We start from the raw sequence: 18,993 nt of genomic DNA on the forward strand, positions 1-18,993 counted from the left end.
TCTCCTCAAAAATCATAATCCAACTTGAGCTTTTCCTAGGAGAAATAATGTAATTTAAAGAGCAAGGACAGATTTTGCTTTGTTTCAGTAATTACCCCTCAGGTGACAGAACTGGAATTTACTCAGAAATTCCTGTGGCCAGAATTTCATCATTCCCCAATGCATTAACACAACACTTTTTGCCTCCTTCCACATTGTCACAGGACACAAAGGTTAGAGGTGCATGACTCCTAACACCATTCTGACCCAATTTCCTGCCAAGTTGTTCATTACTTGTTTTTTGCCTGTGCAACTTTGCCCTTTGGGAAGGGATGGAATGAGCAGCTAATTCATTACTAGTGAAATATCTGATGTTTATTAACAATGTGAGGATATCTTGCAAGAAGACATCAAAAGTTCAAATTTTCACATAGCAGTAGATCATACACTTATGCTGAACACCATGATTGAAAACGTGTATAGCTGACTGGTAAAAGCAAATTTATGGCCTCTGCCTGAGCTTTTAAGAGTCCATTTCTCTGAGGGCTTCATGTAACTGGTTGCAGAAGGCAAAACATCAAGGAGCTGCAGCAGTGTAAACATGAAATGCCAAGGAAGTTATTAAAATAGTATTTTATTTTATTAATAAAAACTAAACAGAATTAGGACATGGTTCTATTTTTTCTTTTTCCCTGTTTCCTTTGAACTACTCTGATCATCTCTTTTTGAACCAAGGCCGTATCTACCATTCCTATTCTGATCCTGCCACTCACTCTCCAGCTGTCTCAGCATTTCTTGTGTTAGAAGTCCTTCACGCAGCAATCTGTTGGCAAGAGATCCACGTCCATGGCTTTTCAGATCCTCCTGCCTTGTAGCAGACCGATAGCCTTTCAAGTTCTTTGCTCTTCTTTCTCCCGGAACCTCCACTGCAATAGAGAGTGCTTCTGTGGGTTTTACACTATGATGGTCTGAAACCGCCCTGGTATCCCTCTTAGTCCTTGAAAGAGGAAAGTCTTCTGACACAACTTCTGCTGTCCCAGGAGCAGCTGCAGATTGTGAAGCTCGGATCAGCTTTGTGATGTTGCAGACACCAACTTGTATGATGTTGTCTAGCTTTTTCTGAATATCCCTTACAAGGGCAGCATCAGGGAACATATCCATGAAGCGGTAACTGAAGAGAGGCAAAACAACACACAATTAAACTTTTTCGCTAAAGGACCGCTGACTGGGACAAAAATGAGATACGTACTATGTAAAGTGAAAAAAAATATTACGTGCTACATGGGAAGGCCACTGTATTGTAAGTGGCATTTCAGCTGCTCCAGTCCAGGATCGCCTTGTTTCTAACTTTCTCTGTCAGTCACAAACTGTTCTCTGCAGAAGCCATGACTTGCTCCCACAACATAGCTACATTTGCACGCCTCAAGATCCACTAAAGGGCCAAAGGAGCCCATACTGCACCACACACAGACCGGCTTGAAGACACTGCTTTTCTAGGACTGTAAGTCATAAACATTAGGGAAAAATAATTTCCAAGCACAAAGGCAATACCTTAACCACAGATAGAGGTCAAAAACATCGTGAACAGCTTCAAGGTGTACAAGTTCTTTGATGTTCTTTGGAGCAGCTAATGGCCATTTGGTGTGCCGACAGAGCCAGTCAAACGTCAGAGGCTCATTTCTACTGAACTGTCTTGCAAACTGAAAAACAAGCAGATTCAGTGAAGTCCTCAGTCAGAAAAGAAGAAATACTAAATGAGTTAAATTCCATTGAGCCTATGTACATAGAATACTCCAGAAAATAACCTGCTTTGTTTTACCCAGCCCAAATGCCACACATTCTTTCGCTTAATTACTCCACAGAGGAGTCACTCTCCTTTCCAGGGCCTCATTAACACAATTTGTCCATGTGCCATGCACAGAGTTAAGCAACTTAAGTATACAGCTCTCCAGAAAAGCAGAAATATAATTGCATCTAGTGAAGCAGATGGACTTTGCCTTTTTTCTTCTCCTGCTCCTATTCTGTTAATTATCTTGTTTCAGAATCTCCAGGATTTAGAACATGTTAAATGTGTTCCCTGATTTAGGAAACACACTATTCACAACCCAGATAACTCTGCACTAGAAATCATCCCTTCTGAAACCTAGACATCTTGGCTCTTTTACTAACAGATAAACAAGCCAAATAAGATTTAAATTTAAAATTTTCAGGACCATTAATGACCTGGAATAAAGGATTCCTAACTGGCTGATACCAGAAGTTTGGGGTTTTTTGCCAAGGAACAGGGCTTAAATTCACACAGGCATTCACAACAGCCTACCTCCCTCCGACATCACATTATGCCCCTCTGCACCTTCACTACTTGGGGATTTGAATGCTCAGCATTTTCTAATGAGGCACATCTTTTTTCAACTCTTTAAATCACTCTATTTTTTAAGAACGTTACTAGCAATTTTTGAAAAGCACAGGTCTAATATCTGACATGAGGGCACAACACCAGTTTCATTTTTATACTATTTTACTAAAAATGTTTAATGCAGTCTCTAAAAGGGGACAAAGGCAATACTGTTTCACAAAGTAACAGTCCCAAACAAAACTATTAATCCTGAAAAACTGAAATCAGCTGACTACAAATTCCTCAAAATAATCACTCTGGAGCACAGTGGAAAACAGTTCAACCAGGCCTGAAAAGTGAAATGATGTAATTCTGAGAGCAACTTACAGCACTCTAGTTTCTGAGGTTTTAATTCTATGTAACTGTATTATAACATCAGCAACCACACTTAATCCCATTCTTTTGTTGACAGCTAACACCTTGAAGCAGCGGTGTCTTGATTTTTTAAGGACTACTTTTAGATACACTGTAGTGCAAAGCTTAACAGTGCACAAATGACAAGGTAACACAATTCTTATCTCTCCTAGTTCAAAGATCATCTGCAAGGCAAGCAGTAGGATTCTCTGAGGCAAACAGCAGAAAAGCTATCCGAATTTTAATTTACATCACAAAATGAGAATCAGTTCTCAGAAGTTAAAAGCTTTGGCCAATAAAAATGGTGAAGGACGCAACTGGAAAAAAAATATTTCCCCAGTTATTTTATACTACTACCTGTGAGCACTTTAAGAACGCTCTCAAAACTACTGACAAAACCCACAATAAATATAGCAGCCAGATACAGTCTCAATGCACCAAGACCCACTTGCTCCGATAAAAACAACACATTTTTTTGAGGGGAAAAAAAACAACTGACCTTCAACAACATGGTACACACAAAAGGCTCTTTTCTGTTCAAGGGTGCAGTGCAGAAGACATATCGTGATCGTAAATTTAGTGGAATGTGCTGAATCATATCTGCTAGAAATTTAAAGTCATCAATATTGCAGACAAAGTAAAGTCCATCAACTTGTGAGAGACTCACAAAAATATCCTGTGAAAATATAACCAAATGAAGAGGACGTTATTACAAAAGAGGGTTGTTAAACTTTTTATTACCAAACCAAAAAATGATTTAGTGTTTCAAAGGCTAGTTATACTGAAAGAACAGTTAAAAATATTAAATTTGACCACAGTTAATGATAAAGTGGGCCAGGGATTTCCCTCTAGTCTTTTAATGCGATTTTCCTTAAATTCTCTAAAACAGGATCGGGGAGAAAACATAATGCACTACGCTTTATTTAAGCATTTTCAATTAGCCTCCTAAGTAACAAATACAGTGTTCTGGATGTGTACATTTTAGTTACAAAGAACACCATCACAGGAACCAGTTACTACTATGCTTACAACTTGTTCCAGGTTTGTCACTTAGCATGATCCAAAAAGCTAACTTTACAGCATAACATTCAATAATTGAGGTATTTTTAGCCCAATGTCAGGAACAGATCTATTTTAAGAATCACTAGATAAAAACAGTACTGCAATGGAGAAGTTCAAAGAACACCTGAAACACATCCAAGGTTTGGAGAAACAGGAGATGCCACTGCACACTGCAGGGGGAATTTTTATGGACCCCCAAAATTATTTCTCTAGTGTAAATCTTTGAAAGAATTCTGTTAAAAGATCTTTAAAGGAACACTGAGCTGCTTAGTTAAATAGGTGACTGAATACTGAAGAGATGAATAATAACATAGGGTTTTTAATCTTAATACTCCTGTGCTAGCCCAGAAATTCTTAATAGCAAAATTTTAAAGATGTGCTGTTACCCTGCCAGCCTAAGTCTTCCTGAAAGTCTCCAAGTATCATCTTTTACCTCAAGGATAGAAATCATACACTTCACTATGTAACAGTATATCAGGAGAGAACAATAACATGCATTTAAAGCCATGAAAGCTGCTAAGAATTTCTCAAGTGTACTAAAAACCGTTATACTATTTTTTAAATACAGCATTGGAAACTTAATTCCTACTTTAAAAGGTTTAGGCATTTACAAAAATTCTACTCTCCAGCTAATGATGAGACCGAGCAAATCCCACAAAATCTGTTTTCTCACAGTTAAGCAGACACTGTTTTACCATAAAGTCCACAGAACCAGGAAGAAAATCAGGTAGCTTGCAGATGTACAGAAATCTGACAGAACCAGCCCAGTTTCCCAGGAATTTTCACATAAATTTACCGAAATTTCAATCTCTAATATTTTCAGCCTCAGACCAAAAACTCTATGTTTAAAAAACAGGAAAGGTGAAGTGAAAAAGTTGTTGTACACTCTTCAACGTGTGTGAACATACGTACACACTTCAACAGCTTTCAAGTTTATTATAACACAAAAAAGTTAAGCGTTCTAAACGTATCTGCAGTCGCTGCTGTGGCAGAGAGAAGAATCCAACTGACAAAAGATACACGCAAGGCTGTCAGCTTCACAAAGTGCAGGTTCATACAAAAGCAGCGACTATAAGCAATGCTTAATTCTTAAAGCAGAAGCTAATATTTTGACCATTCTTACAATTAGATTGGATAGAGTGGCATCAGGGAGATGATAAGCAAACATTTCTATCTGCTCAGGCGTAGGATGTAGGCCAGCTGCCTAAAGGGAAAATAAAGAAAAAAGTTTCCATTAATTCTCAATATTGTTCTAAAATTAGAGCATCAGAAACAAAATATAGAAAGACAAAATGCAAGAAACCAAAGCACCCTACAAAAGCCCAGTTTATTTAGCACACTTTATCTGGAACTTAAGAACTTTTGTATTTGAGCTTAAAAGGGCAGCCTAAATATAAATGAAATATTGCAAACCTCCGAATGGGACATATTTTCAAAGTCACTCCAGCATCACACAATCCCTTTTTATTACTAACTTGTAAACGGACACAAGAAAAAAATAATTTGGGATAGAAACGTAGTAAAACAGCTCCAGAGCACACCTTTTACAAACTGGGGACTGAGCCTCTCACCTTCACAGGGCGCACAGGCTCACTCAAAATTTCTTTCAGCTGCATGAGGTCATCACGATGCATTGTAGTGACTTCTCCTTGTTTGAAGGATGAGCCATAACGCCCAGCTCTGCCTGCGATTTGTAGAGCCTGGGAGGTTGTAATGGAGTCTATTTCCTTTTCTCCCTTCTCATTGACAGTTGGCTTTACTATAGAGTTAAAAATTATTCTTTTTATACATCTGAAATATGCGAACAAAAACAAAGAGGAATCCTTTTTTGCAAATTATTTTCCATATACAACCTACTAAAGAAGAATGAAAGGGGCTTTTTTTTTTTTACAGGGGGAGGGAGCTTTTTTCCCCCTCTATAAATCAAGGGGCCACAGCTGCTACTCAGCCACAGGATATTCAAAAGGACAGCACAAGACTACTGGTTAGTTCCAGGAGAATCATCATCCCTACACACATCAATCGTGTTCTAATAGAGTCCCAATCCATTCATCACCATCTGCCTCAGCAGTTCATGGCAATATGACTGCATCGCCTTCAGCAACAAAATACATCTGAAACTGGACTCGACTTGCTCCACATTTTAGAAATGCAGGAGACCGGTACTGTGACCACCTAGCACATCTGATTCCAGTGAATCCAAATTATCTTAACAGTGCCTACTATCACACAGAATTAGGCCAAGTGAACCACTTAATTCTCAGAACCAGTTTTAAAATTAAAGCTTAGTTCTACCCAAACAAATTGATCACTATTTCAGAATTAAAATGCATGAACTGTGTTATCTACACATAGCAGATATCTACCCAACTTAGTCAAGCCGGGGAGAAACAACTGAGGAGATCAATGCAGTTATCACACCTGGGGGGGTGGGTGGAATCATACCATCACCTGCTCAAAGTACTTACAAATTGAGTCCCATTCCAATTGCATCTGTGGCAACCAAAATTTTGCATGGATCATGAGGATCATTGAATTTCTTTGCCTGTTCAAGCTTTGTTCCTAACACAGAATGACAAAATACTTCACATAACAAATTCTTCTTACAAAACAAAGACGATACATGACTAAGCTCAATGCCTTTATAATAGGCTGAGAAAAAAAAAATTGGTATTTGGCTGTTGTTGGGGGAAGCGGGCAGAAGGAATTCAAATCATTCCCAGAGCTGAGGATAGACCTCATTTAGTTAAATCTATCAGAAGATCAATATTACATACATAATAAAGGTCTAATCCCAAGATTAAAACACCAGTCAACAAAAGTTGATTACTTTCTCTAACCATATAGAGATGTAAAACTAGGAAAACTTGTACCCACTTTATTTTGAAAGTTTTTCTAAGAAAGCAGCAAGAGGCAGATCATTCCTTTAAAAATACAAGGACGAGTGCTTTACCTGGTGGCAGACTGCCATATATGACAGCGCATTCTAATCCTCTGGCTTCAATCTGTCGACTGACCGAATAAATGTCATTCTTACTGAAACAGACAATGCAGTCCCCAGGACGGAGGTTGTCTAAAGATTCTAAGGCATAATCGAGCACAGTAAGAGGAGTGAGTCTCTTGTAGTTTCGGACCTAGAATCAAAGGGGTTGTCAAAGATATTACATTTTTAAATGAAAAATTCCTGTGAAATATCAGCCAGCATGGTTATCATCACAACTGGTGGTAACACTGAGGGACCTCTCAGTCCTGAACAGATAATGACTGGGGAGAAGGTGACATACACCTTACGCACTTGCATACTTGCAGCACTTCCCAAACTGAGAACTATACAGCCTTTTCAAGAAACAGAGAACTACATATTTTTACATGTAAAGTAGACTCGAGAAAAGAAGTATACAGGCTATGTAGCAGTTCTATCAAGAAACGCGAGTCTGTTTTCACTCAGTCACCTGAATGCTGTAACCAGTCCCCTTTCAGAATCACACACCCCACCACACACAGATATATACAGCTACAGCTAATTCAAAGGAAATCAAGCAGGCTCGACTTTCTTAGTACCAAATTTTACGGTTTTAAATACTCTTCACAAAGAAATCTTCCCAAGAAAAAAAATACTTATGACAATAAAGTTGGGTTTCAAAGATCTTTCGATCACTTTCTTCTGGAGGTGTTAGCTCTTTTAACTCATTTCCTCATCATATGGAGAATAACTTTCAACAGATCCAGTAACCTCAGCAAACTTGAGGACACTGTGCCCTCCAGGACAAACAGAACTGTGAAGAAAGCCCTAAACAGCTGTAGCATTCCCTGGCAGGAACTTAGCAAAGCACTTATCTTCTTTAAGCAAAACAATACCACTATTGAAAAGATAAAAAATCAACTTTGCAACATCTCCTTTGGTTTACAGGAATTGAGAAACATTCTAACAAGAACTCCTGCAAGAATAACTTTGATCAGTGATACCCCCAAAGACCCTAAATTTTTTGCCTGTTTTCCAGCAAGGAAAACCTGACGTTCTGTCTGTAACTTTACAGAATTAAAAAGCTTACTTCAACTTCCTCCCCTGTAGTGTACATGAGCTCTGTCACCAAGTCAATAGCAGCAGCTTCTCCACAAACATGGATTTCTTCCGCACAGAGCCCTGAGCAAGATAGAATGAAATAAAATGCAAAATGTTACATATTTATAGGCAACAGTAGCTTTAGTTGACTTTTAAGTTACCCAAAAATTACTTTTTCCTTGCTAAACACATCCATGAGGACGGTATTTCACCTCCTTCAACATCCCAAATCAGTACCTAAAGCCTCTCCCACAATATACTACTTCCTTAGAGCTGCTCTTGATCTCATATCAGCAAGGGATGCTTGGAAATCCATTGGTGTGATAAGGAGAGCAGCTAATACCTTGTTGCACCCTCTCAGCCAAAACGAGAGGTACCCTCAACCACAGAACAAATAGAGCAAAGCTTTGAGTTAGTTTTCTTTACTACTAATGTTTTACTAACTCTGAAACCACAGCAGAAATAAAGAGCTTTCTCTTCTGCATGACTGCCTAAAATGTGAACACATCCCTAATGTAGTCAGAATAGAAAAAGGGGAAAAATAAGAGGTAGGGGTAGTGTGATAAATCATCTTGTTAAACTTAGCATCAAAAGCAACGAAGGGAAAGGCAGAGGGGTGGAAATCAGGTTCCAAATTTCTGTTCAAAATCTGAGGAAAAATAAGTTACAAAAATTCCTCTTGAAAATTCTAACATTATCAAATGATGCATTCTTCTAAGAATTTCACAGATAAATGCAGCTCTATAAATAAGCCATAAGAAATTACCATTATAAAATATCTAACGTTCACCATGTTGCCATGCATTTAACAGTATCTCTCCATTATGAAATCTCTGAAAAACTGTGTTGGTTTAATTGAACAAAAAGGGATACTTCTAGAAAATAATCAATGTAAAAGGATAGCATGGTGTAACAACACAAAGACTCCGTATTATCCAAGGAAGCAAAACTAAAAGAGGCATCTGTATAACTTAGAGACTAAAATTTTTAAAAAACATTACTTCAGTAAAACATGACAGGTACCTTGCTGCCATACAGACAAATCCCTTGAGGCAGAGTATCTCTCTGCCTTACTGTGAGAAGACACGTGAAGAAACAACACATGCTTTTATTTTACACCACATATTGTAACCACTTACGAATAAACTGACTGCTAGGCTTGAATTCAATGTGCCATTTATTGTCACATTAAACTAGTTCATTGTCAACACACACAAGCTTACCTAGAAGGGCTCTTGTCCAAGCCCATCCTCTGGCAGGATCTCTGATCATCTGAATTTCATCAATCACAGCAACTTCGTCTTACAACAAAAAAAAAAAAAGAAAAGGAAAAAATATGATGCACCAAGGAAGAGCATCTAGAACAGCAATACAACACAGGAAAGAACTCAAAGGCTTTCTAAAAAAGGTTGCTCAAATCAAGTTAATCCTCTACCACCAAAAAGCTATTTGAGATGATCCAGGTTTTATCAACTGCTCTAAGATAGCTCAGAAACTGTTCAAATAAGAGTGAAAAGGAATAGCTCAGCTAGTTCAGAGTCCAAGCAATAATACACATGAAGATACCATAGATATGACTGAAACAATTACGTATACATACAAGGCGTATTAGTGCTGCACATTTCAATGGTACAAGCAATATGAGGAGCTTGTCTGGCTTCTTCACTGGCATACACACGCTCTTCTCCTGTCACCAAGTCACATGGCACATTCTAAAGGAATTCAGAAACTCATGTTAAGTTTCTTTAATAACAGAATCCCCCTTCCAAAGGGGAAAAAAATATCTGCTTCTTAAAGTAGCTTCTAAGACAGTATAATGGCAGCTCTCTAGAAAATAACTACTCAGCCTTTTGAGAGTTGTGTCCTGTATTTAAGTCCTATCAGACTGAAGGGTATAATGAAGAGGTAGTACCTGTAATTAGATGCCCTCCCCTACGCCCGCAGGAGATTACATCTTCCTCAGAGTGTTTCAGAGCTGTCACATCTGCCACAAAAAACTGTCAGAACTGTAGTACAAAGGTCTCATAGAGCAAGGCCCAGCAGTGAAGTAGCCTTGCAAGCTCCAGCCTCTTCCAGTTCATTTGGTGACTGCCCTATTGGATGTCTCACCTGCTGCCTTATACTCACACAGCAAGAGTTCATGAGGCCTAGCTGTGAGAGATAGCAGGGGCCACCACCCTGTCAGCTCTACACTCGCTGGATCTCAGGCAGATGGCTGCTCCTCCGTATCTACAGAAACCTGTAGAGCCAGGCAGGAAGCCCTGTTTGAGCCTCAAGGGCTACATATGATCCACGAGCTGCCAAGTGAAAAGTCTTCACACACACTAAACACATGGGAGAAAAATGCAGTAACTCTACTAAGAAGGAACATCACTACATGGTATCCACATTGACTACACAGTACACATTACAGATATCTTGTAGAACAAGGCAGTCTTTCTTATGTGTTGCTTTGATAAACCAGTTATAGGAATTGCAAATTCTAAATCATAGAGTTATTAAAAAAAAGAGAAATCACAAGACCATTTGGTAAACACTGATGTGTTACTGTAATGCTTCAGAACTGGTGTGGTTGCAGCTGGAAAAACACTGGTGAGGAGCCTTCAAAAAGAGATACTGGAAGCAATAAAAAAAAGTACTAATGAAAGCTTCCTCTAGAGACCTGATATAGGGCACTGCTCTTCAACTCAGCACATCTAAAGCTGCACAACTTTTTATTAGACAGTTAAGTAAAATATATTTAAACATTGAAGCAGAAGATTGAGGGGAGTTAAGTAGGGTAATTCTTGCATACAAGCCAAAATAAAGGTCATGGGCAAAAGAAGCCATGGCTTGCACACTGAAAAAGCTAATAGTAGGACCTGGTTAAACCCAGGAAGGGAAAAGTTACAGGAAAATGGAGGCAGGTGCCTGCACAGCATGTGCTTTGGGGAAAGTGACGTTCCATTTGGGGAAACAATGCTCCATTCTGCACACCTAAAGCAGCAATGCACAACTGGCACTGACACTACTGCAAAGTAACAGCCCCAGTTCAAGCACACTGCTTCATGGACTACCTTAAGCAACTACAGTACTTTACAAACATGCAGTCATGAGACCGTTCCAGCATTAAGGATGTAGGTAAGTAATATAACATACTGACAGCATTATTACTGTTTTGGAAGATCTCATGAGCCAGAAGTTTTAGTGGACCGCAGTATATTCCAGATTTTGCTGACAGAAATCTCTGGATAGCATGGTAAGTTTTTCCACTGTTTGTAGGACCAGCATGGAATATTATCTTTCTCTGAATAGCCCTGGCGTCTGGATACCTAAAACATACACAAAAAAGCAGATCTGTTGAACATTTACCTGGTGTTCTGGATACTGATTCAGGGGAAACTGTAAATTAGCTTGAACATTTAATTATTAATAGACTTTTTAATGCGTGTTGAAAGCAGAAAGATCAAGTTGTTTAAGAGAGACAGTATAAAGTGGTTACTATGTCTTATGCATTCATCTTCTAAATCATACAATGCTTACAAAGATTTAGAGTGGAATTCACACATTGTGTTCAAAATAGTTCTCATTACTGTGGTCTCTCTCCTTGGGTGTATCAACATTTTAATGTTCTGGCATGCCACCTCCCCAACAGATACAGCCAGGAGAAAGCTTTCTGGAAAGGCAACACCAGCTCAGTGACTTTCATAGCTGATATAATCTTACTTTCCTTCTAACTGATTGCAACATATCTTGTAAGAAAAGTAAGAGCTCCTGACACAAATTATTGTAAAAAAAAAAAAAAACAACAAAAGACATGGAACTGAAAGTATAGTGTATTTGTATTTCATAAAGCTTAATCCCGCAGACAATGAAATTCTATGAAACTAAGAAAAGAAAACACTGAAACCACTTAAACACACTGACCAGTTGGGCGGCAATCTTAAATCACTGATCTTGCGCAGATCATCCATACAGTCCAGCATCGGAAATATCTGCTTTGCATGCCTCAGGAAAAATGGAAAGAGATCATCCACGTGACCTAAAAGACAAATCCTTTTAAGAAAGTTTGTATGTTTGTCTAAAGGTGTATATCTTCATAATAAACTTTAAAATTAGAAGCTATGGAAAAGCTGGATGAGAAACAGGTTTTCTGTCCCAAGAAGATTTTAGCCCTTTCTTCCTGAATTCATGTGCTGCCTTGGAATAAAATAAAATAAAATAAAAGCTTCTAAAATGCTTTTATGAATATACAGTGAAAAACAGTTTCCAGCTTCTCTAAGCTACTAAGACTTGGGAAGCTGGTTCAAAATTTTGAGTCTCCAATCCCTTGGTGAGAAAACAAAATTAGAAAATAGAATAATCAACTCAGAAGAGACATCCACGTTCACTCTTCTGAATGTCTGCAGAGGAAAGATGTGGCCTTAAAGGTCTCATTTCAGGTCACACTCCAATTGCCCAGCTCTCATAGAATTTCAAAGAACTATCTGGATCTAAAAAACTGTTATTATCAAACACACACACACAAAAAAAAAAAAAAAAAGCAGCATTTTTTGGTGGGGTTTTTTTTGTTTGATTTTAATTGAGAATTAGTAGTCAATGAATCAAAATTGTTGTGAAAAATTTGAAGAACTTAAAAACTGTAGTATTTTCAATTATCAGCTTTGGACAAGCAAAACTCAACAAAAAAACTTCAAAACTGCCACAATAAACAACCCTTTACACTCCTATATATGCAAGTTTAAAGGCATAAATGAACAATATATGTAAGTAAATAAGGAGTCAAAGTGAGGAAAACATGTGGAAGATTTTATGCACAATTAATATAAAAAGACGCTTTTAATTTTCTGAGACGGTAAACATTTAAAATCTACATTTACATTTTAAGACAAAACTAACGGCCACTATAACCTTTAAATTATCATCATTAAAAACACATGGACTATGCCAAAGTTCTGCAGTTCAAACTGTGAAGAAGGCTGTTTCTGCTGTTGCCAGCTAGCATCACCTCTTGGTTAAGCGCCACTGATTACAACACAGGATGCACTAAGCAAGCAAACAGCACTCCCTTCTAAAAGTGCCACAAAGAAACAGAGCAGTCACAGGGCGATGTTCCCAAGTAGCCACCTGACCAGGAGAAAGCTCTCAAAGTGCCCCCTAGTGGCTGCTGAATTTTTAAGAGAGGAATAGATGGAACAAGTACTATTTTCATTTCAGCAATGAACAGATGCTATAAAACAACAAGCTGCTTCCTGCTAACACCTTTATCTCTTTTCTTTCCACTTCAGAAGATTTAAGGGTAGAACACTCCATAGGATGGACACAAATGTTTTTGAAGGGGAAGCAGCAATTTTTAACCTCTTTTACAGCAGAGTAGGGGAGTCCACAGGTACGTAGTTAAGCATACAGGCCAAAAACAAGAAGAAAATGCATATTTTATTTTACAAGCATTCCAGATACTTGCCTGCACCACAGCATATATCATTGAGAATAATATGCAAATCAGCACTCACAGAACTGGATTCCATGATATACTTCCTAAAGCTTATAAATGCTTGGTGAAACAGACGAGCTGCAAAAAAAAAGGAACAAAGTGAATGTGACTGGGACCGCAAAACCATATTTGTAAATGCCCAACAAAGCACTGAAGTAGTCTAATAAAAACCTGTACCTTAACGTAAGGTATTACATGTAAATGTAATGGTTATTTGAACCAAATGACAGAGACAACCTAAACAAGCAGTGTCAGGGAGACCCATAAAAGATCAGATCTACCTGATACCATGTCCAAATAAAAACAGATTTCACACTTAAAAAAAAAATCCTTAGAACATTTTCTTACCATCTAGTCCGTTTTCTGCTCCTAGTCTTTGGATTTCTTTTCTTTTGTAGAACTTATTTAAGGATTTCAGAACTTCACCTGCAGAAAAAGAGTAAGTTTTTTTTTTTTAGTTTGCTCAAAATTAAACCAGTTCTGCTGACCCGAAGATCATGGTTCATATGCTCATTACTTTGGAGAGAGGGAGTCTTTGCCACACTGGACAGACTCAAATTATTTCCCCCTAAATTAAATACAATCAATGATTGAGCCTACTGTAGAAAAGGACAATCCTAAACTGCGGCAGACTAAGAACTGCCATCAAGATGAGGTCAGTATTTAAGGGACACTATTTAAGGTACTTGATAGGAAAGCATAAAAGTGGGAACCTACAGCCAACATGTTATGGAAGAAACTAATTAAGGTTTTGGGGTGGATTTTGTTTGTTTTTTATCAGCACCCATCAAGAAACAGCAGTATTCTTCCTATTTCTCAGGCTAGATAAAGGAGGAGAGAAAAAAACCTCACAGATTTTCTTAATATATATCAAAAATTATTCAGATTTGTTTGTATAAAATATCTTCTTATAAAGTTATTCACAAATGCCTTTCCTCCCCTGAAAGGCAAGTTCCGAGTTGCAACAAAACTGTATTTACTAATGTACACTCTGAATTTAGTTTATTAAATGTTAGTTAAATCACAATGGCAAAATTGTGTCCCCATCCCATCTATAACGGATCAGAAATTCACACCAGCCTAGCAAATATCAGCAGTGCTTGTCTATACACATTATCCTCAAAATTCAAGTCTACAAAACCTATATCATAAAATGCTAGGACTGATCCATAGTTCAGCACACCACTGGTCTGCCAGCACAAGTCACTGAACACAACACTGCCAAGCTCTGCTCTCCGCAATTAACTCTGTAACTCTTTGGAGTCTCTGCCACAACATGGAAAGCTTCCCACGAGAACAACCTTGCCTCTCTTTGTAAAAAACTATATTCTAGAACAGAGATAACCCACTTTGCATAATGCGATTCATCAGGTGACAAGAATATGGCAAAGTTCAACTGCAGGCAAAGCCAGATGCACAAGAGCAGTGGCTACGTCCCGTACCCCGTGCATGGTTATAGTAGTCTGTTAACAGATCAGCCTACCGTCTGAAATGTTCACACAGGTAACTAAGCAAGGCTGCCAGCAGGCTTACATTTACTACACAGGCATCCATACTCTCATCAGAAAATGTTTAAGGGCCTGGAAATCAAAGACAGATTGGCATACACTACATTAAAAGTAAGCACCAGGCTAAATTCTCTTCAGAGCTTCCATGAGAAGTTCCAACATTTAACACATCACCGCTTATGTGTCTCAATTCACAACCTACTGGCCTTACTACACTATTAAAAGGTCAATGCCAGAACATTTGTTACTATCCAAGGCAACATGACATTGGGACCATCCCAGCCCTCAACATCCAAGGTCACAATCCTTCCTAAGCACAAATACCTGTCGTAACAGTAGGGTATTATCAAAACAAAACAAAGCTGGCATTGCAGTCCAACTCCACATCCCCGCGTTAGCTTAATCCAACTGCATGTAGTACTGTTCCTACACCAACAACCCTGTAGCAATCAGGGTACATACTCAGGAGATCTGTGTCCTGCCTCTACCATTACACCCTTTTTACCATCCACTCCTGTTTGAAGATGTCCCTTTCTTTACCATTTCCTCATTCTAGAACAGTGTTTTAGACCTTAGTCCTCGATTACTTTGTCTTCTCAGCAGCGTTTTTTAAGCTTCTGTGTAAAAAGACAGCCTGACTCTGCAGTTAAGTTCAGAAATTATGCAGTTAGCCTCCAATGTATCAGGTTCATTTTGATGTCTCAGCCCTATTTGCAGTCATTTTCCTGCATCTGAGGTGACAACAGTCCATTTCAGAAAGTCTGTATGCTACCACTGGAACAGTTGACTGCTTTATTTTAAAATTTCTCCAGAACTATTGTTGTCCGGCCCAAGTGACCTTCTGCATCTAACTAATCCCCTTGTTCAGGCACCTCCTGTTTCTGACAGATGAATTGCTGACAACCACCTTGTCTTCCTTAGCTTGCATGTCTCACCAAAAAGCACAGCCCCATGGTCTGACAACCGAAGCCATAGAACTGACATTCAATATGACAACTGAGCATTAGGGCTCCAAATCAACAACTATATCACGGGTTCTGTGAAGCAACATGGCACAAGGTGATCTTTCATACAATAGATTTTTCTGTTTACGTTTATTTAAAAATCATTAATGGTTCATCCCCATAGCAGGAGGCCCACATTCAAACCAAACCTAATTTGTGCTGCCCACTGAGTTGACAACATTCAGGCCTGGTACTGAAGATCATGAAGGCCAGTACCAATCTTTCAACCTCTGTACCGACAGCAGAACACTTTTCTTTAGAACATCTTGTCTCATTGCTCTTTATGCTCCTCTCTTTTGATACGACATGCATGAGCAGACCTCGTGTCCCTTTCACCCTCCTATATAATTTTAAGATCACAGATTCTTTTTTTTTTTAATGTAACTGTTCCATAGATATTTCACTATAATGTGCTTGTGTATTACCTAGTCACTCAACAGCTACCTTATTCAACGAGGCAATCATACAAGGGGGTTAGCAAACACCTACTTAGATCTTAAATGATTCCATCATACAGTGATTTTCTATTGTTGTATGTTACCCATAACCATCCATTTGGGTTTTTCACGAGGACGTCACCATCACACAAACATAAGAAATATTACTAATGTAAAAACAATGAAAGGCTACAGAAAGACATATTTTGCCATAATCTCTGTAAGAAAAGCTCAGTAGCAAAGCTCCTTCTAACTGTAACATACTTGATGCACCAAAATTGAAAGCATACATCACCACTCATAAAGATCCACTTCCTATGAAGTCATAGGACAGATGCATCCGTGAATCAATTCCACTGCATGCCATTAAGCGTGGTTATAAGGTTTAGCTATAAAGGTTACGGTTTGTTATAAAGGTTTTGCAAAAGTAAGCTTCTAAAATGGCTTCTGTTATACTGACAGTGTTTAGCTAGCATGAAAGCTATAAGCACTCTCACTTCAGCAAGTAACAAAGTTTCTTCACAAGCTATAATCAGTAAGCCTGTAAATACGAGTTTTTCTTTATTAAATCTAGTTCAGCATTTCACAGTAGAATCTGACAGACTATCTTCATTCAAACTACAAAAAAAACCAAACCACCAGATGCATGATACTGTGTCAGGTCAGAATCTGAGGTGGGGAAGCAGAGGAAGATTATTTCATAAAAAAGAATGGATATTTGCTAAGGAAGGTCTCATTCAGTTTCCTCTTTAACATTATTGATGAGTTTCAAAATACAGAATTACTGACAGCACCACAGGCCAACAAGCCACACGAGCACCATACTGGTCACCTGGCTGGTATTCCCTGCCAGCCTCCCATGAAAAAACTTCAGGCTGTTTGAAGTAGTTAATTTTCACCTGCAGGAACAGAAATAATTTTAGCCAATTTGTTCTCTCTCAGGAATTTAGCAGAAAAAATAGAATCTACATTTATTTTCCCAGAGCATTTTAGTTGTAACTTTGAAGAAATCCAACATAACCGCTCATCTAATAAATGCGACGAGTAACGTACAAGTAAGATACCACCACTGATATTTAGTGGCATCTGAGGAATGCACTACTGATTTATGCCGACACTCAAAGGCAAGTCTGAAAATAACATGGACTTTTTGCATTACAGCTGTTCAGGATTATTCCTCCTAGCTAGGCTTTTAGGCCCTCAGGGCCAGGTATTCTTTTCTCAAGGGCTCTGAACAAGTTAAGATCATTTTTCTGTGTTTCCTGTACCTGGGGTTGATACAAATAATATGCCATCAGAACACTTAATTAGGAGAACATACAAAGAAAAAAGTTTCCATTTACACCCTCAATGCATTGGGATCACCAAACACCAAAAGGAGCAAGAACTTGTTTCTTATTTATCAAGTCTTCAAATACAGTGTTCAGGCACAGCTAAACAAAATAAGACAATTCCTGAGCAGAACACTGAACACAGATGAAGAATGAACAGGATGAAAACACTGAAAAAGCAGTTACAACTCAATCGTTCTTGAGATATAATTACACATAAAGACATCAAAGCACAGAAGTATAGAGCATCAACAACAGAATTTCTTCTGTTTCCATTTAAATATCAAAAAATATCATGTGTCAAGTAAAATAACAGGATATATACCTAGCAAGTACATGAAGGAAACATCAAACACTAAGAAAGATGTTATTTTACTTCAAGGTTGAAGTTCAAACTCCTATTCTGCTTCTGACATTCTCAGGAGCTCCCATAACACTTGACACAGCTTTCCCAGCTGATACACAGAAAGCTACACTTAACGTTTACTTGCTCATACTTTAAGACATGCAAACCCAAGAACACTAAAGAGACCTACGCTGCTATAACTGAAAGTTGAACTTATGTTTCTGACACTGACGGCTAATAACTAGAAACGCCGAACGCTTTGCCCAATTTTGAACTAGGTACATTCATACAGAGACAACACTCTTCTGTCTAAAACACCGATATTTGAGAAAACTATGACTTCCGAGTTCAGATACGGTTATGGTTTCAGTTTAGCTGTGGGACCTGCCCCCACGCCATCACCTTTATCCTGACTGCGCCGAAATAGGGAGTGGAGGAACTAGAACGAGATTTTTGCTCGACAGAGAGCACACCTAATGGGCCCTAGTAAAAACCTCACCATCGGTCGATTTACCTCACCCGCAGCTTTCGCCCCGCATTCACCTTCGCGGGCGGGAGCGGCGACAGCGCTCAGACACGCCGCAGGGGTAGCCCCGCTGCCCTCGGGAGAGAAAAGCCCGGGAAAACCCTGCGCCGGGGCCCGCCCGCTCCTCTCAGCCCTCGCGGGCGCCCAGCCCCGCAGACGGGGCGGAGGAGCAGCACGCCTCCGGGTCCCTGCCCAGCGGCCGCCGCCGCCGCCTAACGGCCGCCCGCGCTCACCCTTGTCGAGGGGCCGGGTGAGCTCGGCGCCCACGTCTTCCTCGGCCGCGTCGTCAACGGGCTTCAGCGGCACGGGCACGAAGAGAGAGGTATCGGGGGCCCGGGAGCTGCCGTCCCCGGCGGCCGAGGAGGAGGAGGAGGCGGCGGGGCGCAGGCGGGTGGCAGCGACCCCGCCATGGCGGAGGACGAGACCTGCCCGCGCCGGTAGGCGCAGCAGTGGCCACGCGCACCGCCTCATCGGCAGCCAAGGGCGGCAGCAACGGCGGCGCGGGGCTCTCGCGT

General features: G+C 39.5%; 1 protein-coding gene across 1 annotated transcript; it reads right to left on the reverse strand.

Moving 5' to 3' along the window:
* Nucleotides 1-593: 593 nt before the first annotated feature.
* On the reverse strand, nt 594-18,987 carry SUPV3L1 (Suv3 like RNA helicase). Its single transcript, XM_075109725.1, has 15 exons — nt 18,712-18,987; nt 13,675-13,752; nt 13,297-13,404; nt 11,760-11,874; nt 10,996-11,164; nt 9,454-9,565; nt 9,077-9,154; nt 7,843-7,934; nt 6,744-6,924; nt 6,259-6,352; nt 5,362-5,581; nt 4,914-4,994; nt 3,228-3,404; nt 1,531-1,679; nt 594-1,150 (listed from the first exon to the last, which is right to left on the reverse strand). The coding sequence occupies exons 1-15, from the start codon at nt 18,947-18,949 to the stop codon at nt 655-657; spliced, it is 2,388 nt and encodes a 795-aa protein (XP_074965826.1). The 5' UTR covers nt 18,950-18,987; the 3' UTR covers nt 594-654.
* Between the last annotated feature and the right edge of the window lie 6 nt (nt 18,988-18,993).

The sequence above is a fragment of the Phalacrocorax aristotelis genome, chromosome 14, assembly GCF_949628215.1.
Source record: "Phalacrocorax aristotelis chromosome 14, bGulAri2.1, whole genome shotgun sequence".
Taxonomy (NCBI): Eukaryota; Metazoa; Chordata; class Aves; order Suliformes; family Phalacrocoracidae; genus Phalacrocorax; species Phalacrocorax aristotelis.